This window comes from Muntiacus reevesi, chromosome 3 (assembly GCF_963930625.1).
Source record: "Muntiacus reevesi chromosome 3, mMunRee1.1, whole genome shotgun sequence".
NCBI lineage: Eukaryota > Metazoa > Chordata > Mammalia > Artiodactyla > Cervidae > Muntiacus > Muntiacus reevesi.
The window spans coordinates 91,023,182-91,047,230 of record NC_089251.1 but is presented as its reverse complement, the minus strand read 5'-3'; the positions used below and the strand labels follow the sequence as shown (position 1 = coordinate 91,047,230).

The window sequence follows — 24,049 nt, the reverse complement described above, 5'->3', positions numbered from 1 at the left end:
AGGTGTGAAAAGCCCTTAACACTGTGTGTGAGACACAGCCCAGGAAGATAAAGAGCCCCACACAGAGAAGTAAGGCTTGCAGAATTTTAATGTTTCATGATTGTTAACAGAGAAGTCTCAAGGAGGTCTCCAGAGAATCTGTTCTGACTTTAGAAGCACTTCCTGTGGACAATGGAGGGCCCTGCCTCATCATACTCTGGCTTGCTGATCCACATCTGCTGGAAGGTGGAGAGGGAGGCCAGGATGGAGCCTCCGATCCAGACTGAGTACTTCCGCTCTGGGGGAGCAATAATCTGCAAAGAGCAAATGTGGTGAATCATGATCACTTGCCAAGGTATAGGAAAGGTGGTCCAGGAATCATCTCATCATACTGCCAGACTACCCTGGGAAAGGACAGCCTCTGTGGTCAGAAAGGAACTAGGAGAAACCTCGTGGTAGATCAGACTATTGCTCAGATTGTCAGCCTCCCTCCCACTTCATTCCCCTGCCGCTCCATGAAAAGAATGGGCTGGGCCCTGTCTGCTTTGGCCAATGGGATATCAGCAGACTTGACATAGTGGCCCAAAATGTGCTTCAGTCATGCAAGTGGGCACACTCTTTTGTGTCTCTGTTATCTTCACGAGAAGAACTTCCCTTAAAGAGCTACTGGCCCTTTAGCCTGAGCCCCACAGTGAGAGATACGCCCCTGACCTGAGATGGCTAGACCTGCAGAACTGCCTAGCCAAACTTGACCCAAAACAACTGACTCCCAGCTGACCTGCAGATGCATGAACAATAAATGCTTATTGTTATGTGACCTAACATTTCACAGTTGCTGTTACCCAGCAATAGCTAACCAATACAAACATCTATAAGGGGAGTGCTGTTCTGTTCTTGCCTGGATGCATGGGCATCTTGGGCTGGGATTCCTCCTTTCTGGAGAATAAGCCAGTCTACTCAATAGTCTCTTGTATCTGAGAAGTTCTCAAATTCATACATGCCCCTGGGATTCCTGAGCTTGGCCTTTAGAAATTCGTTGCCATGTCAGACAACTTTGAACTTCACCAAAAGTGGATCCAAAAGGACTATAGCTTTTCAACTAATTCCTGTTTCTGAAGGGACTAAGAATCCAATGCTAGAACAAGCCAGATGTGAAACAGATTTTTTTCTGGCCTCCTAAGGATCTCCCTCCATATTTCCTAAGTTGCAGAGATCGTGGAATTACAGAATAAGTAGGGTCTTTAGAAGTTATCTTTTTCACGCAGACAAAAGTCACCCCGGGGCTCCTTTGACAGACACCTCAAGGACTGGCACAGCCACTGAGAAGGTAATGGATTTTATTGCTGGGCAGCTCTAGTTGTAAGAAAACTCTGGGCTGTCTTGGGCTGGAGGCCCTACATCTCAGCCCCCTTTCCACCCTACTCTCTTCTTCCATATTCTGGAGCTTGCCTCATCTCCCCTACACATCTTGCTGTCCAATTTGGCTGGGGAGTTTGAACATGCACACACCCTTGGGTACCTTCACTCACGCTCCTCCCCCTGCCTGCCATGCCCTTTCCCTTCCTCTGGTCTTATTTAAGCTGTTCTCCCATTGAGCATGTCTAATAATCAGATCTTAAACTCCTGAACAGCTGGCCATGTTATTAAACTCAGGACCTTGGCTCATAAATTGGGATATGCATCAAATGACTGGTGTCTGTTTGTTAGTGTAGGTGATGGCGGTACCCCGTATCTGTTGAACAGGAATCGGGGTGAGGCTAGGTCTGGTATCCTGACACATGGTCTTAGTAAAAAACCACTGCCCAAGGCCTGGCACGGTGCCCACCATACGTCAGGCCTCAATAAACATGACTGCTCCAGTGGTTCCAGATGAGAAGAGCTCGTAGATGCTCATCTGTTTTCCGGTGGCCCATTCTGCTTCCCTGGGCAGGGAGGCCTTTGTGGAAAAGGTTCTTAGAATACTAACATATAGAACACACCTCCTCAGCTCAGAGGCCAACTTTATCCTGAGACTCTGTAACTTTCAACCTATTTGTTATCTCTGGCGCCTATCTTTTTCTAACCCTGCTAGCAAAACAGTTCCTAGAAATCCTGAAAGGGTCTGCCTGATTGCTTGGGGACCAGAGGCTGGGGAGGGGTGGTGAGACAGCTGGGCTCCTGTGCTGAGGAGGCCCATGAGCGGAGGAGCAGCGCATGAGGGCTGCGGCCGAGATGGGACAACAGGGCAGAGGCTGTCCAGGAATCAAGGAGTGTCCCTGTGGCCTGTCCCACAGCCAACATTCTCTCTCTGGAACTTTCACCTTAAAAAGGTTTCCCAGGTCCTTTTTAAAGTTTAAAGAGAGTGTGATGTTGCCTCCTCCTTTCCTTCCCCTCTTTAACCTCCTCATTTCCTTCTCAACCCATTCTCTCCATTCCAAACTGATTTTATCTCCTTCTCATACAGTGTCCATGAGATTGTGCTTAAGAGCCCAGGATAAATGTATCTCCCGTTCAGGGTCCCAGGAACATACTCCCCCACAAGATGAAATCTGCCTCAGACCAGGATAAAGGCAACCACCAAGCTGTAGGCCTGGCAGCCTGCCTTGGACCTGTACACCAAGTACACACGTCTTTGTACAAAGAATGGGACGAGGGGAGCCAGGGTAGCACCCACCTTGATCTTCATGGTACTGGGGGCCAGGGCTGTGATCTCCTTCTGCATTCTGTCGGCAATGCCGGGGTACATGGTGGTACCCCCGGAGAGGACATTGTTGGCGTATAAATCCTTGCGGATGTCAATGTCACATTTCATGATGGAATTGTAGGTTGTTTCATGAATTCCAGCTGACTCCATGCCTAGTAGAGACCATAGTATCTGGTCAGGACCCACCACCCCACACTTACAGCTCCTCAGGTGACCCTTCTTTCGGGACAGCTACCCTGGTTTGCCTCAGTCACCTCCCCAGTGGACTGAAAGATCAGACCCTCTAACTGGTCACCGCCCTGCCTTGAGTTTCCCCTATCCTGAGGGATCGTTCACACTGCTGCCTGATGAATATTTCTAGAGGGATGCTTCCATTGTATCATGGACCATGATACTCACCCCTTTAAAGTGTATAGTTTAAAGAGTTGTACAACCATCACCACAGTCTACTTTTGAAACATGTGTTGCACCCCCCAAATAAACTCCATACCCATTGGCAGACACTCTCCATTTTCCTCTTCTCCCCTTTCCCAGCCTTAGGAAACCACTAATCTATTTTCAATCTCTATAGATTTGCCTATTCTGGACATTTCATATAAATGAAACCATACAATATTTGTTCTTTCATGTCTGGCTCACTTCACTTAGCATAATGCTTTCAAGGTTCTTCCAAGTTATAGTCAGTTATAGCCAAAAAATATCCCAATCTAAGGACATAACAAACACATCATGTTTGCCTACTAGTTGACATCTAGCCACCTTTGTCTGCAACCAAGATCTTCCACAGTAAAAGGCCCTGCCTGCCAAAACAGCTCATGCCCACATACCTGAGTTTCCTCACCTCCAGTCTTTTTCCATGTGGTATTATTCCACACTGTAGACAGAGGAATCTTCCTAAAGTGAAATTCTGACTTCTCTACTCTGTTGCTTAAAGACTTTCAGGGGATTAGAAATTGCTGATATGATTAACACCCATGCTCTTTGTTTGACCCAGCAGCTCTCTTCAATTTCCTGTGTGTGAATGCATGCACACACACACATACACACACACAAAAACACACACACACACTTTACCTATGATGTTCCAAATACAATATGACATGCACATATTCCATGATTTTCACAAGCTTTCCATCTGCCTTGCATGCCATTCCCCACTTTGCACTCCTTCCATCCCCAGATACCATAAGGTGATACTCATTCTTCAAGGTTCAAAGATTCAGCTTTATGAGAAGCCTTGCCTGATTTCTTAGGCCTATAGCACTTTATCCAGTTTGCTATTTACCACTACATTGTATGTTAACATTTGCTAACAGGCCTTTCTCTTATATATGTCTCAAGATGATAGTCATCCTTGTATTAAATATTATCTTATTTAATCCCTATCTAGTAGGCACTATCACGATTTCCACTTTATAGATTAAAAAAACTGAGATTTGAAGAAGGTAACATGCCCAAGGTATAGCGCTTGAAGGACCAGAATCAAGACTTAAAATCAGGTCTGACCCCCAAACCCACCCTGTTTACTCCTGTACATTTCAGATCCCGTGATCTAAATGGTGAGAATTCAAGAGTTTTGTGTTTTAACCTCATTCTTAGATTCATGTTATATTCTCATCCCATTTTCCCTTTATTTTGGTTTCATTGCCCTTTGATTTAAAATTAGATTTTATCTAGTTTTATTGTCCATGTATTTTCGGCCCTTTCTGGAAAAATATGGGTAAGTATAAACAATAAACAGTGTGTGTGATTGGCCGGAACTAAGGCAGAGCCTCACCAATGAACGAGGGCTGGAAGAGGGTCTCCGGGCAGCGGAAGCGCTCATTGCCAATGGTGATGACCTGCCCATCTGGCAGCTCGTAGCTCTTCTCCAGGGAGGAAGAGGAGGCTGCCGTGGCCATCTCATTCTCGAAGTCCAGAGCCACGTAGCACAGCTTTTCCTTGATGTCTCGCACAATTTCTCGCTCGGCTAGAGAGAGTAGAAATGACAGAGAGTAGATACTTGGCTCTGCTAGCTTGGTTGTCCCATTTTGATCTCCTTGAAAACTCTCTTCTTCCTTCTCCTTTGGATTCAGTCCAAGATTTGCTTGATTCTCAAGCAAAACTTTGCATGTACTTTTCATCTAGTTCTTATCACTTTGTCTTGACAAAGCTGCAGGCTTTCCCGAGGGCCTTGAAGGACACATTTCCCGTCTAGATGGAGGCTCACATGCTGGGATTGTACAGAATCTAGGAAGGCCCCTACCTACAAACTCTTCCTGCCCTGGGGGCCACTTCCCTTTAGAAATTCAGACCTTAGTTATTCCATTTGTCCTCAAACCATAAACACTTCTAGGTAATGAAATGCACCACCAGTCTCTCCACCATTCAGCCCCATAAAAACTAGCTCTGATCCTGTGGATGTGGACAGAGGTAGCAGGACCCTGGGGAGGGATGGTGCGCTGTGAAAGCAGAGTTAGAGGGTGAAGACAAGCACTTCTTAGAAGGAGCAGGTCTAAGCCTGGTACGCCTCCCCAGGGTGTCTTGGTTGGGAAACTTCTCCCTTGCAAAAGGCTCCCCTGACTATCTGGTCTGGTCCAGGGCCCCAACCCCAGCTTTTGGCCTCCCTATCTATCCTAAGAGAGTTTGAGGACACCAGGCCACTGACTTCTCATTACTCATGAGCGTTTCTGGTCCTAGATCAGATTTGGTTCTGAGCTCAAGTCAAGTTCAGAAAGAGGATGGGTACCTGTGGTCACAAAGGAATAGCCTCTCTCTGTGAGGATCTTCATGAGGTAGTCCGTGAGGTCGCGGCCAGCCAGGTCAAGGCGCATGATGGCATGAGGCAGCGCATAGCCCTCATAGATAGGAACATTGTGGGTGACACCGTCCCCTGAATCCAGGACAATGCCTAAGGACAGAGGAGATAAGACCTATGAAACCCTTTATTTTTTCATCTGTTTCTTTCTGGGACTTGTCACCAAATGATCTTCAGCAACCATATTGTTCTTTAGCAGCTGGAAAATTCACCCACTGTGAGAATCACCAATCATATTTTTTGTGTACGTCAATTTTGTGTATATCAGTTTATTTTCCCAAATGAAACTGTAGGCTTCTGGAAGGCTAATGAAATATCTCCTCTTCTTATATTCCTTGAAACACTTTCACAAAAATGCATACTTGTCAATTGGCATCTAGGATGTAAATTCTTTAAGTTAGAGTGATTAATTTGCATATCCTTCAGGCATCAAACTTGGAGAAGGAAATGGCAACCCACTCCAGGGTTCTTGCCTGGAGAATCCCAGGGACGGGGGAGCCTGATGGGCTGCCGTCTATGGGGTCGCACAGAGTCGGACACGACTGAAGCGACTTAGCAGCAGAACCAGGCATCAAACTAACATATACGTTCATGCAATTAGAATGTTAGCACTAAAAGGACTATAAAAGCCAGCTTGGAAAAAATGAACATTCTCTACTGATGAAACTTTTAGTAAACCATGAAAGGATATAAGTTTTCTCAACATGATAAGAAATCCCTCTTGATCCAACAGTCATATAAATTGATGGGGAAAATTACAATATTGTTACTATGTTATTATTATTTAATATTGTCCTGGATGTTCTAGCCAATGCAATATGACAAAAAAATAGAAATAAGAAATATTATTATCAAAAGGAAAGAGGATCATCATTATTTGCAGATAAAGTGGTGTGTATGTTAGTCGTTCAGTCGTGTCTGATTCTTTGAGATCCCATGGACTGTAGCCCATACTTAAAAGACCCAAGAGGACCAACTGAGAAACCATTAGAGTTAATAGGATGTCTCAGTAAGAGCCAGATCCAAAATAAATATCCAGAGATCAGTAGCTTACTCTTATACAAGGATGTTGGTCACAGAGTATTTTATAATAAGCAAAAATTGGAGACAACCTAAAGGTTCTGCATTAGAGAAATGGTAGAAATCAACCAACCAATCACGGAAGCATCAGACGCAATGACTACCACGTGGCGTGTGCACATGACATTCACATGACATTCACATGTCATGGCATGTGCACATGCGTTCACAGCATAAAACCAAGCGCAAAGCGCAGGATACAAAACCGTGTGTACCTGCACTTCCCCGTCACTGTCCTTATCACGTGTGGTGAAATTATCCTTTAATTTCTTCTCTCCTCCACTAGACTGTGCTAGCTGCAAAATGGCTATCTGTCTTGTTCCACAGATCCTGTGTGACCATAGCCTGCAGTGTTTGGCACACGGTATGAAGTATTGGAGAATATGTGAATGGGTAAATAACAAATCAATGAATACATGAATGAATGTTTGAAAGATGTTTCTGGAAGCTGTCAACCCCTTATTAAAAATCTCTTCATTTTGAAGCTTCCTCTGTTTCCCTGAGTTTTCTATGCCAAGGCCACCTCGTACTTATATACCCACCATCATAGATTCTGCCATTGCTGCTTTGTGAGCAGAAACATTCCAGTACTGTCGGAAAGTGTGCACAAGCTCCCAGACTAACTACTGTGATGGAAATGGCCCTTGCAGTCATGATTTGCTCATGTAAATTCTCTTCAGCTATACTGGGTGGACTTGCACCTGTAATCTACCGGGACTTCCCTCTGTTATCCCTCACCCCGGTTTTCGTTGGACTTTGGCTGCCCCTTTGATTCTTCTGAACAGGAATCTCTCCAGGAGCCCAGTTTTTCCTTTCTTCCCCTCAAGTCAAAAAGGGAGCAGATTACAGGGCTACTTACCCGTTGTGCGGCCAGAAGCATAGAGGGAGAGCACAGCTTGAATGGCGACATACATGGCGGGGACGTTGAAGGTTTCAAACATGATCTGAAAGAACAGTGCAGAACAGAAAGACTATCAGAAATCACTGCTCTCTTGGCCCACAGAATGGTTGGTAATTAAGGGGGGGACCTGTGCCTGTTTACTCCGTTCCCACCTCCCATGGGCTCTGGCGTGGACTGCACTCACAGCAGGTTCTGAAAAAACTCTTTTGCATTGATGCATGGTTGGGAAAAACAATCTGGTCAAGCGTCCGTGTCTGTTCCTGTGCTGGTACTCAGGTCTCCCTGGCCTCTTACCTGGGTCATCTTCTCCCTGTTGGCCTTGGGATTCAGAGGGGCCTCCGTGAGCAGGGTGGGGTGTTCCTCAGGGGCTACCCGCAGCTCATTGTAGAAGGAGTGGTGCCAGATCTGGTCGGGAGAAAAGTCAGATGAGTCCAGCAGACAGATTCTCAGTGGGCGGGAAAACTCCAATTGGCCTGCCTGTACTGGGGGAGGATGGCTTGATGGTCTCAGAATAGACTGGATCTGGAGAGGAGGCCCGTCAACACTGGGAATTTCTGATTGCTCTTTCAAGGGTATATTCCTTCTCATCAGGGCCCCAGACAGGGCTCAGACCTAGGGCCAACATACTCCGTGTGTTGACTATTTCCGTCTGACCTTGGCTCCTCTTTACTCCGCTCCCTTGTCTATCCTGTACCCCAAGGGACCACTGCAGCTCTCTGGCTTCTGGCTGTGTTTGGCTGATGGAAGATACCAGCAGGGGGTTGCAGAGTTTAAGGAAGAAGGAGGGCAGGGTGCCCTCCTGGCCAAGTTGAGGTGTCCCTAGCACGGCTCCTGTCATGTGGCCCCTCTTCAGGCTCCAGCTCTCACTGACCTCGTCTCGCCGCCCTTGCCCTTCAGACTTCCGGCTCTAAGAGCTTCCACTGTTGCTGGTACTCGGTGTCTCTGCTTCTCTTTCTGGTTCCCTAACCTGCTCACACCTCTGTAAGTAGTCCTTTCTTAAATTAACTCAGAACCCCAGCTGAGTAGATACTGTCTCCTGTTGAAGCCTGACGGATATGCATGAACTGTCACTGTCTATTATTGACCAGGCTGTTCTTCAGAGCAGGGTTTCTCAGCCTCAGCGCTTTGACATTTTAGGTCAATAATTCTTCATCGTGGGGGCTGACCTGTGCATTACGGGATGTTTAGCAGCATCCTTGGCTTCCACCCACTAGATGTCAAAAGCACCTCTCCAGTTGTAAGGAGCACAAATGTCTCCAGAAGTTGCCAGATGCCCCTGGGAGGCAAAATGATACTGGCTGAGAATCACTGCTTTAGATGAAGCTAGTTCTTTTTTTTACTTCTCTATGTGTGCTGTGCTTAGTCGCTCAGTTGTGTCCGACTCTTTATGACCCCATGGACTGTAGCCCGACAGACTCCTCTGTCCATGGGGATTCTCCAGGCAAGAATATTGGAGTGGGTTACCATGCCCTTCTCCAGGGAATCTTCCCAAACCAGGGATTGAGCCGAGGTCTCCTGCATTGCAGGCAGATTCTTTACCATCTGAGCCACCAAGGAAGCCTAGTAGTTTACTTCTACATATTGAATATTTAATAGTTACAGGGCACAATATTAGATTCTGAAAACATTGCATGGTAGTTTCAGAGGAAGTTAAATCTTCCCACTGTGTCCAGTTCCCTCTGAGTGATCAAGACAGCAAACAAGAGCCTTTATTTCAGAGGGATTCGGTGAAGAGTGGTATGGACACAGGGCTTTGATTTCCTCAGAGGTGGGGCCAGATTCCTCTCTGTCCATTGTACCCATACATTTATGGGCCTCCGGTTTTGTGCTAGGATGATGCTAAATGTAACCTTAGTTTCCAAGTCTAGAGTGGAGAAAAGTAGTCAAAGAGACAAAATGCCAAGACACATTCATATTCAAGTGAAGGAAGAGGCAGGAGAAGTTCATTTTCTAGATCTGAGAGAGCCCTGAAGGCAAAGGAAGGTCTCCGGAGACTGAGAAGGGCCCCCGAGGCGGAGCAAAGGGCGCAGAGGCCGCAGGCTGTGGCGGTGTCGCAGGACACAGGAGAGACCGCAATTAGGCTTCATAAGGTGACATCAGTGCTTCCTCAAGTGTGGCCTTGATTGTGTGGGGATAATTGCTATAGGTGCAGCTTCCCAGGCTGCATCCCAGGTCCATAAATCAGGATCTTTTTGGGTGTTGGGCTCAACCATCTGCACTTCATTTTATTTCATTTTCAAAAGCTTTTATAAAGTACTTTGAAGTTTAAGTTATAAAGTACTTTAAAAAGTTAAAGATGTTGACAACTTTTAAATTAGGAAAATGTCTTTAAGAGGAGTAAAAATTGCCCATATTTCCATCACTTACTAATAAACAGTTAACACTTTGGCTTTTTTCTCTCCCTAATCGTTCATCTTTATGTATTTTCAAATTTATTACTATTACCATTTATTCACTTCATATGCTTTCATTTATTTATTACTTACTACGATTATACTTCTGTGTTCAATTTTGTTTCCTACCACTTTTCAGTTAATATAAATAATTTTCATAGTAAACATTTATTTTTAATAAGTTGAATTAAAAATTATTTTAACGCTTATACAACAGTTGATCATATCTCATCACCATCATATATTTAATCACATTGCTATTCAGGGTAGCCTTGATTTTTTTTTATTTTTTTTATAATCTTGTGAAGACTGTCTTTGTTCCTATTACATTTTCTTTTTTCTATTCAGGATGTTTTCCAAAACTAAAAAGTTCTAAGAGGGGCTGCACATATTACAATTGTGACTAATGCATACTGCTGTATGACGGAGACCAGCACAGCCCCACAGAGCAAGCATTCTGCCACAACAACAACAAGATGTCCATCCAGAATTACTTTCAACTCTTTCAGCAGGGCCTGAGTCCTTATCATAAAAAAAAGTTCATTCAGCTGATTCAGTATCCATGCATTCTTTGACTAATCTTCACGTACAGTTTGCTCAAATGTACTTTCAAATATTACATAATGCTGAAAACCATGAAATAGCCCAAAGACTGTCTGAAAAATGAGAAGCATCACCTATTTCTGTTTGACAAGGCAGCAGCCACTAAAATAAAACCCTTCCTTTTGGTGGCAGTGGAACAAGTACACTTGACTGCCAGATATCCATTCTTTTTTTTTTTTTTTTTCATCCATTCTTACAAAAAGCCAAAGGTATAAAACACCACACGCCATGCCAATCAGTGAACTTCTCAGAACACAGTTTTCCTGGCTCGTATTACCTAAATACAAAGCATCTGTTATAAGAAGCTTGTAAGAAACTATGGTGGACAAATATGGAAGTATAGTCAGTGATGCATATGTCTTCAAAGCATCATGTTTAACTTTGAAGCAATGCCTGAAAATGAAGCTTCCCAATATTCCAGGGAAAGCAACTGTTGTTCCAAAGATTCCATATATAGAAAAGTCTTTTCTTTTCTAAGGTATTCAAATTTTTTTCTATGATTTCAATGACCATTGGCTTTCTGAGTTTTGCATCTCCTAAAGAAGGACTGGACTGACCATGGGTATCTGCTGGCATCTTGAGGTCCTCGCATGCTTCCCCAGCTCCCACCAGCACCACACTGAAGCCCTCAGGTCAGCTCCAGCTGCAATGCCTGAGTGCTTCCATCTTGGTGACTCCTGGGAAATGCTTTGATTTCTATTACTCACAAAGAGGTTAATTTTGCCCTTACTTCAGAATAAGAAATTGACTATTTCACCCTTATCTGCATTCATTCTTAAAATATGAAATAATTTGACAGATAAAAATAACACCTAACTATTTTACTCTGAAGTTTTAACTAAAACTTTAAATAATTTTTCAAATAATTTTCAGATTTTCAACTTTTAATCATTTCTATTTGGCCAATTGGTCATGTCCCTTGATTATTTGTCTGGTGGAGACTTTGTGTTTTTAATTATCAATTTACATTAGTTGTTTATATTAATCCTCTATTACACTAGTTGTGAAATTTCTTTGCAATCTGTAGTTTGTCTTTTAAATTTGGTTTTTATTTTTCACATACTAGAAATTATGATTTTTAAGAAATTACATTTGTTATTCTTTATAGGACTCCTTTCACCAGAAATTTGATACTCATACTTACTATACTGTATTTTTATCTTTTTTTTTATATTTAACTTTTATATTGAACAGATATGTTTGATGAAATTGTATGAGGTAAGGGTCCTGCCCCCCAAATAATGAATCAGTTGTCACAGAATAATTCACTGAATAATCCTTTTTTCCCCTCTGGTCTTGGAAGTTACATTTCCTATGTATTTCTTTTTTACCTCTCTAGTGGCACCAGATTGTTTTAATTTGTATAACTTTATACCTTAATATTCAGATATAGCAAGTCTTCTGTCAGTTTTCCTTATTCATAATAGTCTCATAAATTTCATTTATTTCTCTATACTTTATGATTATCTTGCATAATCAAAGCTTGTGATATTTTTAGTCAAACTCAAGAAAGCAGAGAGTAAAAATGGAGTTACCAGGAGCTGGGAGGAGGGGAAAGGGAGGTGCTCTTAGTCAAGGTGCGCGAAGTGCCAGTTTTGTGGGAAAAGTAAACCTGGAGATCTAACATAATATATTAGCATGATGACTAGAGGTAACAATACTGTCTGTGAAATTTGTTAAGAGGGTAAATCCTAAGTGTTCTCACTACAAGGAGAAAAAACAACTGTGAGGTAGTAGATATGTTATTAACTTGAATATGGTGACTGATACATAATGTATATACATTATCAAATTATCAAGTTGTATACCTTAAATATATACAACTTTAAAAACTGTGAGACTTTTATTAGAATGGCAATGATGGCTTCCCTGATAGCTCAGTTGGTAAAGAATCCACCTGCAATGCAGGAGACCCCGGTTCAATTCCTGGGTCAGGAAGATCTACTGGAGAAGGGATAGGCTACCCACTCCAGTGTTTTTGGGTTTCCCTGGTGGTTCAGCTGGTAAAGAATCTGCCTGCAATGTGGGAGACCTGGGTTCGATCCCTGGGTTGGGAAGATCCCCTGGAGAAAGGAAAGGCTATCTACTCCAGTATTCTGGCCTGGAGAATCCCATGGACAGAGGAGCCCAAGTCAGTCTTCACCTATTGAATGTAAGTGCCAGAGTTCAAAATAGATGTACTTCACCTCAGATTCACAAGCTTCCTGCTCTTCAAATTCCAGGGAATTCTAGATGAATGAGACACAGTCCTTACCCTCCCTTGCCCCCAAGGTTTACTGAGAGAGAATTAACATACAACACTATATAAGTTTGTGGCTCAGCTGGTAAAGAATCCGCCTGCAATGTGGGATCTTGGGTTCAATCCCTGGGTTGGGAAGATTCCCTGGAGAAGGGAAAGGCTACCCACTCTGGTATTCTGGCCTGGAGAATTCCATGAACTGTACAGTCCATGGGGTTGCAAAGAGTCAGACATGACTGAGCAGCCTTCACTTTACTTTTAATAAGCCTATAAATTAACTAAAAAAAACTTGACAGCTTTATCCTATTCAGTTTTTCTTTTCTTTTATTTTTTTCCCCATTTATTTTTATTAGTTGGAGGCTAAATACTTTACAATGTTGTAGTGATTTTTGCCATACATTGACATGAGTCAGCCATGGATTTACATGTGTTCCCCTTCCTGATCCCCAAAATATGGAACGCTTCACGAATTTGCGTGTCATCTTTGTGCAGGGGCCATGCTAATCTCTGTATCGTTCCAATTTTAGTATGTGTGCTGCTGAAGCGAGCACTCAGTTTTTCTTTTAAAGCATGTAATGTATTTTTAGGAGTTTCTTTAAAGAGTTCATATTACTGTTGTGAATAAAAATTTTGTCTATTGTTTTAAAATTAGATATTATTAGACATATATAAGTAATATGTGCCACATATTGAGCATTATGTATGCTCCATGCTTTGGGATTATACTATTTGCCTAATTCAACCTTCAAAGCAACCTAGTGAAGAAAATATTTTTATTTCCACAAATAAGGAAGCTAAGGTTTAGAGGGAGTTTTTGCTCCCAGATCTCCCTGCCTCTGGTTCCAGTGCCTGTACTTTTAACCGCCCCACAGAGTGGAGTAAAAAGCAATTGCATTTGTTATCTGTTTATCTCTCATTCAGAGTGACTGAATTTAAGGTTTAGAGAAAAGTGTATGTGAAGCACAGATTTCAAATCAGCTTTCTTTATTCCCAGCTGCAAGACTGCAGCTGCTCAATAAGCCCTCTGTTACATTTCAAAAGACAGTCATTGCAGAAACAAGAATTCTCAGACAACTGTCAGTGGAATTTATCAAAAGAATATTAGAAATATTGTATATCAACTATACTTCAATTAAAAAAGAATATTAAAAGGTTCTATTAGCATTTTGCATGTGATTTTGTTGAACACAAACTACTATTTAAAAATTACCCCTATATCTTCCTTTTCTAGACATTTCATTTTCATTTATCATTCACAGGTGGTTTTGTTCCTGATATTAGTATTTCCTAGGTATCTAGTGAAAGTTTGATTTTTTTTGTTGTTGCTTTGGCCACCCCACATGGCATGCAGAATCTTAGTTCCCAGACCAGGGATGGAACCCCCATCCCCTGTGGTGGAAGCGTGGAGTCCTAACCACTGGATCACCAGGGAAATCTGCCCCTTCTCCCATTTTCTGACATGAAAAAAAGTTTCTAGAAACCAGTAGCAATTCTTACTTAAATTTTTCACTAGAGAAGCATCATAATAGTATAGCATCAATGTACCTATCTGAGGTCATGACAGGGAAAATAAAGAGGAGAAGCTATTCACTTTTTTGGACAGGACCGTGCATTTTAAAGAAGGATAAGCACTGGGCTGGAATGAGAACTGCAGGAAAGGATAAAACTGGGACTTAGGCCGGACCAGGTCCTCAGATGCCAGACACAGAGTTAGGAACCTACTGTTGGTCAGTGAGGAGCTACTGAAGAGTCCCATGAGGCAAGTGACATGATTTGGTCTGTTTTTAGAAAGACAAGCTTTGCAGCAGCGCAGAGAATGAATTAGGTGATTGAGACAGGAGCAGAGAAATCAGTCAGGAAGCCATTGGAATCATCCAGTGAGAGATGTTGGCAGCTTAGGCTGGGGAATGCCCAGGGGGATGGACAGGAAGGAAAGAAAGATGTGAGAAACACCGTAGAGGAACAGTTGACAGGACAGAAGATCTCGATGATATTAAAATGAGCACACTACAGGAGGGGTCCACCAATACCTTCTCCATGTCATCCCAGTTAGTGATGATGCCGTGTTCAATGGGGTATTTGAGAGTAAGGATCCCACGCTTGCTCTGAGCTTCATCCCCAACGTAGCTGTCTTTCTGGCCCATTCCCACCATCACACCCTGCAATGCAAAAGAGAAGGAAGGAAAACGGAATTGACTGAGGGTTCCATTTGGAGGGATTCAGGCATTGGAAAGTCTCTGAAGAAGGATAAAGACAAGAAGAATGTCCTTTTTCCCCCCCTGGAAACCAGACTGAAGGAGATGGGGTGAGGCAGATGCTGATAATGGGGAAATGATGGGAGAGAAGATGGATGATTTCTTGTGGGCGTGTCTCCCTTCTCGGTCCTAAAAAACATCATTTTCGGAGAGAACAGGGCTCATCCATACACGTCTCCCTCTTACTTTACTTAAAACACACACTCGCGTGCGCGCACACACACACACGGCTCCCCATAGATGCCGCAGCGCAGTGCTTCCTCCCAGGAACTCAAGCCCTGGGTCCGCGTGAGCACTTACCTGGTGACGAGGGCGGCCCACAATGGAAGGAAAGACGGCGCGGGGGGCGTCATCTCCTGCGAAGCCAGCTTTGCACAGGCCAGAGCCATTGTCACACACGAGGGCGGTGGTCTCTTCTTCACACATGGTGAGTGTGGCCGAGTGAACCAGGGGCTGGAGCACCTGGGGAATCGGGAGAAGAAATGTAGTCGGCCACTTCTCAAAACCATGTTGGAGACGATCTCCTCGGCTTTGGGGTCTGACCCCAATGGCAACTAGGACCTAATTCCAGAAGGACAGGCGAGCACCCGGCCCGGCACTCTGGCGTTTGGGCCTCTTCCCTCTCTCTACCTGCTGTTTTTGGCTCAGCTGTGTACCCACCAATTTCTGTGTTGAAGTCTAACCCTAGAATGTATCTGTATTTAGGGATAAAACCTTCAAAGAGATAATTAAGAGTAAAATGAGGTCATTAATCTGTTATGACTGGTACCAAATATGCCTAATTCAATAGAATGGGTATCTTTACTAGAGAAAATTGAAACACAGAGACACACAGAGGAAGACCATGTAAAGACATAGCAAGAAAACAATCATCTACAAGCGAAGGAAAGCAGCCTCAGGAGAAACCAGCCCTGTGACACCTTTACCTCAGACTTCTAACCTCCAGAACTGTGAAAAAATAAAAATTTCCCTTGCTAAGCCAGTCTGTGATACTTTATTATGGCAGCTCTCACAAACAAACCCACCTGCCTCTTAAAGGCCTGAAATGATACAAAGTGTTAATCCAATGGAAAGACTCTCTAAAGACTTGAAGTTTAGAAAAGAAATAGAAAAAACTTGCAACAAACATAATTAAGGGTTACATTTACAAGAACTCTTATAAATCATTAAGAAAGAAGAAAATAGCCCAAAAGAAAAAAAAACAAAACAAACTATGGAATAGATAATTGACAGAAAAGGAAATGCACATACCCAACAATTACCTGAAAAGGTCATCAGCCTCATTATCAGGAAATGCAAATGAAATAAGACCATTTTCACCCATCTCATTGTTAAGATTCGAAGTTTTATCATAGGTGTTGGCTAAGTTGTGGGAACACTGGCACTCTTTAATCAGAAAAACACATCAATGCACAATATGGCACTGCCTAAATGTCTCTTGTAGAATACTGTACTGAGGTTAAGGGAAGGAACAGGCAGATCGACATGGACTAATGTGGATAAGTTTCTAAACCATTCTGTTGAGTGAACAAAATAAGTTGCAGGAGAGAAGGCCCAGCATTAAAAATTTGAGTTTTTTTTTTAAAGCACAAAAAATATTGTTTATTTTCCATAATTTTCATTTTGTGGATGTGAACACATAGCAAAAAGTTCTGGGGGAAAAAAAAATAAACTAAGACTGATCATAGCAGTTACCTTGAGGTGGGAAGGGGACTGGGAGGAGAAGTGCCATAATGTTTTAATTTTTAACAAAGAGACTGGATCCATGTACAGTTTATAATTAAAATCAGTCATAACATATCATTAAGAAAAAAAAGATGCAGCAGTTCTAGGTGAAATGTTCAGTCCTAAGGATAGAAGTCCCTGGAGAAGGACAGGGCCACTTGAAAGGACAAGGAAAGCAAGAGAATTTGTGATGGAACTCACTGCCCCTATTGCTTCAGATGGTAAAAAAAAACTGAGAAGTCCTTCCTTCAGTGCTGATACCTGAATTGGGATGACTGCAAAGTGACTAGGGAATTAACTGTTCTAACATCTGTTGCAGGTTTTCTTTTTTTGAGTGACCCAACAAATTCTTGACCCAAGTGATAAAACAGAATTAGTAGCAGTCTAGGAGATGGTGTGCAGATTGCTGTCCGGCTGGTAAGCCCCCGGTGGGAGGTGGAGGAAGCCTCAGCCGAGGGGGATGGGAGTCCAGAGAAGAAAGGCACAAGGCGTGGAAAGAGAAGGTGGCTGCGGAGCCCACCAAGCTTCGTTCAGAACACGCAGCGGGACGGGAAGGAGAGCTGCCGCAGACAGCTGGGAGCCCGGTGCCTGCACGACCTCATGTGGAAGGAGGACAGCAAAGACCACGGCCAGAGCAGAGAAGAGCCACAGGCCTCTGAGTGCGAGAGACTACCTAGAGGCTGAGCAGAAGCTTGTTCACACAATTTTCAGGCTAAAAGGAAGCCCTTCCTGTTATGCAGTGTGTACACGCGGGGAGAGGCCACCGGAGGTCTAGAATCCAACTCTGCTTGTCCTTGCTGACCCTCGTGATGCCCTTGGCCATGGAGAGCAAGTCCCAGCCTTCTCACTCAGCCCACAAGCCCCAACAAGGTCTGGCCCCTGCCTGTGTCCCCACACTCATCTCCTCTCTGGCCCCCCTCCTTGGCCTTCTCACTGTGGCTTTGTGGAGTTTCTTTCCATCCTCCGAACTGTGTCATCTCCTGTCCCTTCTGGACCTTTAGGTTTGGAGCAGGGTTTGGAACACCCTTCCCCCAACCTGTTTACTAGTCTGACTCCCATCACCTGTCAGGCTTCTGTATCAACACTGCATTTTCAGTCTTTTTGGCCCACCAGTCTCAGTGGCATAGAACAAACACTGGTGAGAAGACATCAAGGTCTGAGATGTGATGGAGATTGAAGGGAAGTGCCTAGTTGCTCAGAACCGATGGTTGCCAACAGGGAAGGGATGGTTAGGGAGTTTGAGATCAACATGTATACACTGCTATACTGCAAATAGGTAACCAACAACATCCTACCGTATAGCACGGGAAACTCTGTTCAATATGATGGGGCAGCCTGGATCAGAGGGGAGTTTAGGGAAGAATGAATACATGTATATGCTGTCTACCTGAAACCATCACAACATGGTTAATTGGCTATACTCCAATATAAAATAAAAAGTTTTTTTAAAATTTAAAGAAAAAGTACCTAGTTGTTCAAAACAATGCTGTCTCTGGTTTGAACAGTTTCTGGATTGCAGAGAAGTTCCCTAACCTACCATGTTGGAACCATGGAGAAATGGAGAGATGTCAGGAGATGGAGGTGGCAAAAGTTCCAATGTTCAAAAAGGGAAACAAGGCAGATGTCTAAAACCTCAGGTAATCTTGATATCCAAATTAGGTGGGTTTCCAGAAGGCACTATTAAAGAAAGCATTATTAAACAAGCAATGATTTCTTATAACCGACTAGGGTTTACCAACAACAAATAGCCTCCTTTTTTTCCCAGGACTCTCTGGCTGGAAATGAAGAAGGTGGGAGAAATTGAGCTTAATTTGATCTTGGCATCTGACAAGTTCTCCTGTGACATCACTATTGATAAAGCCATGTGGGCCGAACAATAAAACAACTAGGCATATTTATAGCTACCTGAGTTACTGTCACTGAAAGGTATCAATTGATAGATCACTGTCAACCTGGAGGCAAGGATATACCTCAGAATTCCACTCTTGGTCCTTTCTCATATTTTATATATGAGCTGGATGAAAATATAGAGTACATGCTGATCATATGTCCAGATAAAACACATATGTTGACTGAAAGGATCAAAGTCTAAGATGATCTCAAAAAGCAGAGAAAAACAAGTTAAATTCACTAGGATTAAATTTAACAGGATAAATATGAAGTTGTGAAGGTGGGTCTGAATAACAAACTGTGAAAGTTCTTGTTCAGCCTCTGTGAGAAGGACCTGGGGTCTTGTGGACAATCAGCAGTGTTCTGGAGCCAGGATAAAAGCTGACCCCACCTCCAGCCTGAAAGCTGTGTCTGCTCCTTAGGACTACACTTGTCAGCAGAGGTATGGGAAGGTGAGCTCCCGTTCACAGCTGACAAGGTTGAAGGAAAATTCAACAATATTTATCAAAAGTCATAAAAAATGCACGTGTCTTTTCACAAATACACTTCTAGCAATTTATCCTTGAAAGTGACAGTGGAAGTTGTTCAGTTGTGTCCAACTCTTTGCAATCCCATTAACTATACAGTCCATGGGATTCTCCAGGCCAGAATACTGAAACAGATAGCCTTTCCCTTCTCCAGGGGATCTTTCCAACCCAAGGACTGAACCCAGGTCTCCTGCATTGCGGGCAGATTCTTTACCAGCTGAGCCACCAGGGAAGCCCATTTATCCTTGGGTGAGTGCAAAGATTTGGCCAACTTTAATGCCAAAAATGTTATCAAATAATAAATAAAAAGCTTGTAAACTAGTTGCCAGAGACCTTCCTACAATAGAGCAGAATACTTACTGCCATGGAAAAGGTGCAGGCTGTCTTGTTAGGTGAAAACACATATTCTGTATTTGGATTTTTGGTAAAAATGCATCTTTAATTTTTAAAAATTGAAGGCCTTTCAACATATTATCTATTTAATCCTCACAGAAGCCCTGAGTGAAGATATTTTTAGTTCCAACTTACAGATAAGGAAACCGAATCTCAAAAAAGTGAAAGGACTTAGCTCTCGGGCTGCTCACCAGGAGAGGTAGGGCTGGCCTCAGCCCATGAGGCTCCAAAGCCTGGGCTTGCCCCTTCCCCACCATCTCAGTGAAACGCACACAGCTTCTCCATGTTTGGTGTTTTTGCTTCTGTCTCCCTAGCACTGCTGGCAGCAAAAGCCGTAAAACAAAAGGGCTAGTGTTCTTTTCTCTCTCGGAGCCTCTGAGCCCCTCCCATGCCATGACAAGATCTAGATTTAAGTCGACAGCCCCCATGTCAGTGTGCAGCACATAGTAGGTGCTCAGTAAATGTTGGATGACAATCCCACCTCCTGCCTGGGCTCCACCGTGACAGTCTGCTCTGCCCCTGAGAGCTGAACTCCCAGTTCCCACAGTCCCAGGCAGCTCGGTCCCATGATTTAGAACCACGAAGGGACAGTCTTCTTTACAAGCTGGTCACAGAGAGCTGGGTTTCCTTGTTCTAGCAGGTGGTCCACCTTGAGGAGAAAACAGCCTCCAAAGGTGGCCAAGAGGCACAGCTGCACCTCTGTGACTGTCTCCCTCTGGGGTCCCCTCTCTCACGTGACCTGTAGTTCAAGCCAGTCTGGCTTTTCGGTGAACCCTATTGTCTCCCCCTGAAGTTCTGCATTCACAGGAAGAAAGAGCATTGGACTTCATTTCCCAGCGGCTGAGACAAGCCACAGAGTGACTTCAAGCTGTCAGCCGTGCCATTCTGCAGCACTTGAGGTGGATTCAGATCTGCTTTTTTTTTTGAAGTTGGAGCCAAATGAGAAGTGAGGGAGGTGGAGGCAGAGGGAGGGCAGCTGGCCAGCAGGGGCCCTCTGGGGGAAGGCTTGGACCCTGGAGCCAGCCTCTCCTGGAAGGTCTCTGCTGGGGGAAATTCTAAACCTCACTCAGCCACTTGCTGGTAATTTGTGGCTAGACTCGAGCGTGTCAGCTGAACCAGAGCCAACGTCACTGTGGTTTCCTGGGTCACAATCGCTTTGCACTCGCAGAAAACCCAAGAGCACTGTTCTGGCCCTTTCAGCACGTACTACATCTGGGCTTCATTGAGGATTTCACAGAGTTAGAAACACAGCTCCCCACTCCTCCCCCCAAAGTGGCCAAAACCCAAAGACATAATGAGTGCAAAGGATTTGCTCACCCACACATGCCCCTGGCCACCCCCAGGCAAATCTGAGAACAGGGTGAGAGCTCCCCACCCTCACTCTGAAGGTTTGGTTTCAGAGTTCTCTCCCGCCCTCTTTTCTTTTCTCTCCTCCCTTCAGGTGCCCCTTCCCGTGGCTCAGTGCCACGGCTCCCTCTCTGACCTTCAGTTTTCTCAACTGTAAAATGGAAATAGTGACATCTATCTCCCGGGATAATGGATTAAATGAAATAATGGAAATGAAGTGCTTTATAAATTGCAAATCAGGGTCAGCAAATACTGACCCTGTAGTCTACAAACTACAACACCTGTTTTTGTGAGACCCTTGAACTAAGAATGGTTTTGATATTTTTTAATGGTTGCAAAAAAGTCAAAGAATAAGATTCTAATACCTAAGAAAATTATATGAAATCAAATAATAAATAAAGTTCTACTGGAACACAACTACACCCATTTATTACATACTGTCCATGGCTGCTCCAGTACAATGGCAGAGTTGAGTAGTTGTGAGAGAGACCTTTAGACTCACAAAGCCTAAAATATTTACTATTTTGTTCTCTACAGAAAAAGTTTCCCAATCCCTGTTGTAAAGGACTGAAAAAATAATAATTATTGTTATCTCTCTTATCTTCTCCATTAGAACTTGATCTCAGGATGAAGTCTGACACACTGGAAGGAAATGAAGGATCTGCTTCATCAATCAACGATTATTGAAAGAAAGGTTGAATTTATGCCAGTTCCCAAAGGCATTTTCATTTTAGTGAATGAAAAGTTTGAGTCCTAAAAGGAAAGCCTCTCAAATATAGTGAGATTTCAAATAATAGTTGGGGAAATAGATTGGAGCAAGGGCTTCAATTGGCAGCTAAGCAGCTGCCTATTATAATCTGCAAATGCATATATCCATTCAATGACTGCATGAGGAACACTCCTATGGTGGAAAATTCTAGCGGCACCTCTTATTAACTTCAGGGTACCTTGACTTGGTTAACACACACTAATTAAATTAAAAATGGCTTCTTGCTAGTAACCTTTCTGGTCCTCAGGAATCTGCCATTTGGACGTGCTGTTCTGGCTTTTTATCCTGGCCACTCTCTCTCCCCCTGCTCAGATCTAGACCTGACCCCTCTCCTGAGCCCCATGGCCCTGGTACCTCAACTTCATCTCTGAGACTGCCATCCTCATCACTGTCCTCTGATTGGATTAACCCCCAGAGACTCGTACTCCCCCACCCAGGATGGAGCCCAGTTCCCAAACCCTCCCTTCTCCTTCCCCTCCAATCCTCAGGCCTTTTATTTCTGCACCCAGGCATCACTTGGGACCAGTGCACTGCTGTAGCTCTCTCGACCTGTCCCGGTCCACTCCCCTCACGCTGCCCGAGCAGTCCTTTTGGGGGCAGACCCCTTGCTGTTACCATTCTCTGATGCCCCATCGCCCAGTCCTTTAGTTTAGTGTAGAAAGCCCTAGCAATCTGGCCCGCCTTCTCCTCTGACCTTAGAACGCCCTGCTTCCTGCCTTGAAATCTATATTCAGTGGAGCTGAGCCACTTAAACAGTTCCAAAAACTGTGTGTCCTCTGTCCTGGGACCATTCCGACTTTAGGACCCAGGTTAGGTACCCCCTTCTTCCAGGAAGCCTTCCCTGATAACGTCTGGGCTGGGTGAGGGGCTCCTGGGCTTTACCCCTTACATATATTTATTTTTTATATGGTTCTCATTTGTCTCTCTCAGTGATTGCAGAGCTCCTACTCTGTCCCTAAGGAGCAGGGACAATGCCTGCTTACATAACAAGTGCTCAAGAAATGTCGCCAGAATGAATAAAGGGAAGGAGGAAAGAAATCTAGCTTCAAGATCATGATGTCATATTGCCCATCCTGGTTTCCCAGGTAAGACATATAATATCTGCTCATTAGATTTCCTCTAGTTCCCCTCCATCTCTGTCACAGGAATCTCTGTCTCGCTGCAGCCCAAGGGCTAACCTCAAACTCTAAACCCATTCAAATGGTAAAAGCAAGAGCTTAAAGCCTCCCTGTGCAAAGTGTGGTCCCAGACCAGCCACCTCAGCCTCACCTGGGAGCTTATTAGGAGTGGAATTTATCAGCTCCCACCCCAGTCTACTGAGTCAGAATCTGGGGTAAAGCAGTTGTCCAGGTGATATTTAATGTCTGAGTACTCAGGGCCAGACCCTGACAGTGTTGAGCTGGGAACTTTCTACAAATATCATTTAATCCTCACAACAGCACTGCCAGGGAGATATTATTAGTATTACTTCCATTGCTGGGTAGTCTGTCTTCAAGGCCTGCACCACTACACCGGCCAGCCTTAGCTGTAAAGAGATGTTAGCAGAGTCTGATTGCAAAAGTGGACACAGCCCCTTAGTCTATTTTCTTCTTAATTATGTATGCTCACGTGTGTGTGTGTGTCACTGGGGGAGGACGATGGCATTGGTGGTGGTCTCACAGCTGGGTGAGGGTCTTAACTTCTCCAGATCTCAGTGTCTTCAGAGAATGAATTATTAATAGATGGTTCCACTTCCTTCCAGCCCTAAATCACATGATGCCGCGGGACACTTGCCCCACCCATCTCGATTTGTTGCATCCTCCAGTGACCCTGAGCCTTCAAGGCTGAGAAAACTCTTAGCCAAGCATGAATCAGAAGTCAGAGAGACAAGAGGTGGTCTGAAGAAAATAGTCACCCATCCCCAACAAGACATCTCACAGACACAAGGGCTATGACTGGTTTGGATTTAAATGCTCCGGGAAGTCATTTCTCTGAAAAGCATCTGCTCCCCTAAACAGCCTCCCAGACATTCTGAGCTATGACAAAGGACATGGGTATAGCTCTGCACTGGCCCTGGAGAGCAGTGAGAAGAGAAAGAGTGCAGGTAACATGTCCCACCCAGCACCTAGTTAAGAGGGCAGGGAGCCGCGTTCTGTGCTGCCCTTGCCCCAGGATGCCCCGTGGCCAGAAACGCCTTTCACTGGCAGGCAGCAGTGTGCTTCCAGGCACCACTGCACACCCAGGGCCTTGACGTGTGACCTAGGCCAGCGTCACCAAAGCCAGGCCAATCTGAAGGCGCCTCCTGCACCCAGGGGGCCAGGCGGCCCCAAAAAGACAGACGCAGCAGAAGCTGGATAGTACTCACCAAGTGTAGGAGAGGTCCTTCTCCCAGTGACTGAGGGCTGGTGTGTCTTTGGCATAAATACCAGAGCAATATAAAACCCCAGAGGCGGATCTTCTTTAAACAGAGTCCCTAAAAAGGCCAGCTG

At 44.2% G+C, this 24,049-nt stretch overlaps 1 protein-coding gene, 1 non-coding gene and 1 pseudogene across 2 annotated transcripts; all 3 read right to left on the bottom strand.

The window, feature by feature from the left end:
• Positions 1 to 70: 70 nt before the first annotated feature.
• On the bottom strand, positions 71 to 24,049 carry ACTG2 (actin gamma 2, smooth muscle). The gene is made up of 9 exons (XM_065927411.1): positions 23,926 to 24,049; positions 15,231 to 15,392; positions 14,706 to 14,834; positions 7,735 to 7,845; positions 7,399 to 7,483; positions 5,391 to 5,552; positions 4,440 to 4,631; positions 2,633 to 2,814; positions 71 to 293 (listed from the first exon to the last, which is right to left on the bottom strand). Exons 2-9 carry the CDS (start codon positions 15,354 to 15,356, stop codon positions 150 to 152), a joined length of 1,131 nt encoding a protein of 376 aa, XP_065783483.1. The 5' UTR covers positions 15,357 to 15,392; positions 23,926 to 24,049; the 3' UTR covers positions 71 to 149.
• Positions 10,409 to 11,012, bottom strand: LOC136162997 (complex I assembly factor TMEM126B, mitochondrial pseudogene; annotated as a pseudogene).
• Positions 13,123 to 13,226, bottom strand: LOC136165687 (U6 spliceosomal RNA). The gene has a single exon (XR_010662689.1). It is a non-coding gene; the product is annotated as a U6 spliceosomal RNA (small nuclear RNA).

Bases quoted from the DNA above. Each gene is read 5' to 3' on its own strand.
- ACTG2 (XM_065927411.1), bottom strand. From the start codon at position 15,356: ATGTGTGAAGAAGAGACCACCGCCCTCGTGTGTGACAATGGCTCTGGC. The intron at 7,846-14,705 runs GTATTGGTGGAC...TCTCCCGACCAG, and splicing joins ACTGGGATGACATGGAGAAG to ATCTGGCACCACTCCTTCTA. The intron at 5,553-7,398 runs GTAAGTAGCCCT...CTCTGTCCTTAG, and splicing joins TGCTTCTGGCCGCACAACGG to GCATTGTCCTGGATTCAGGG.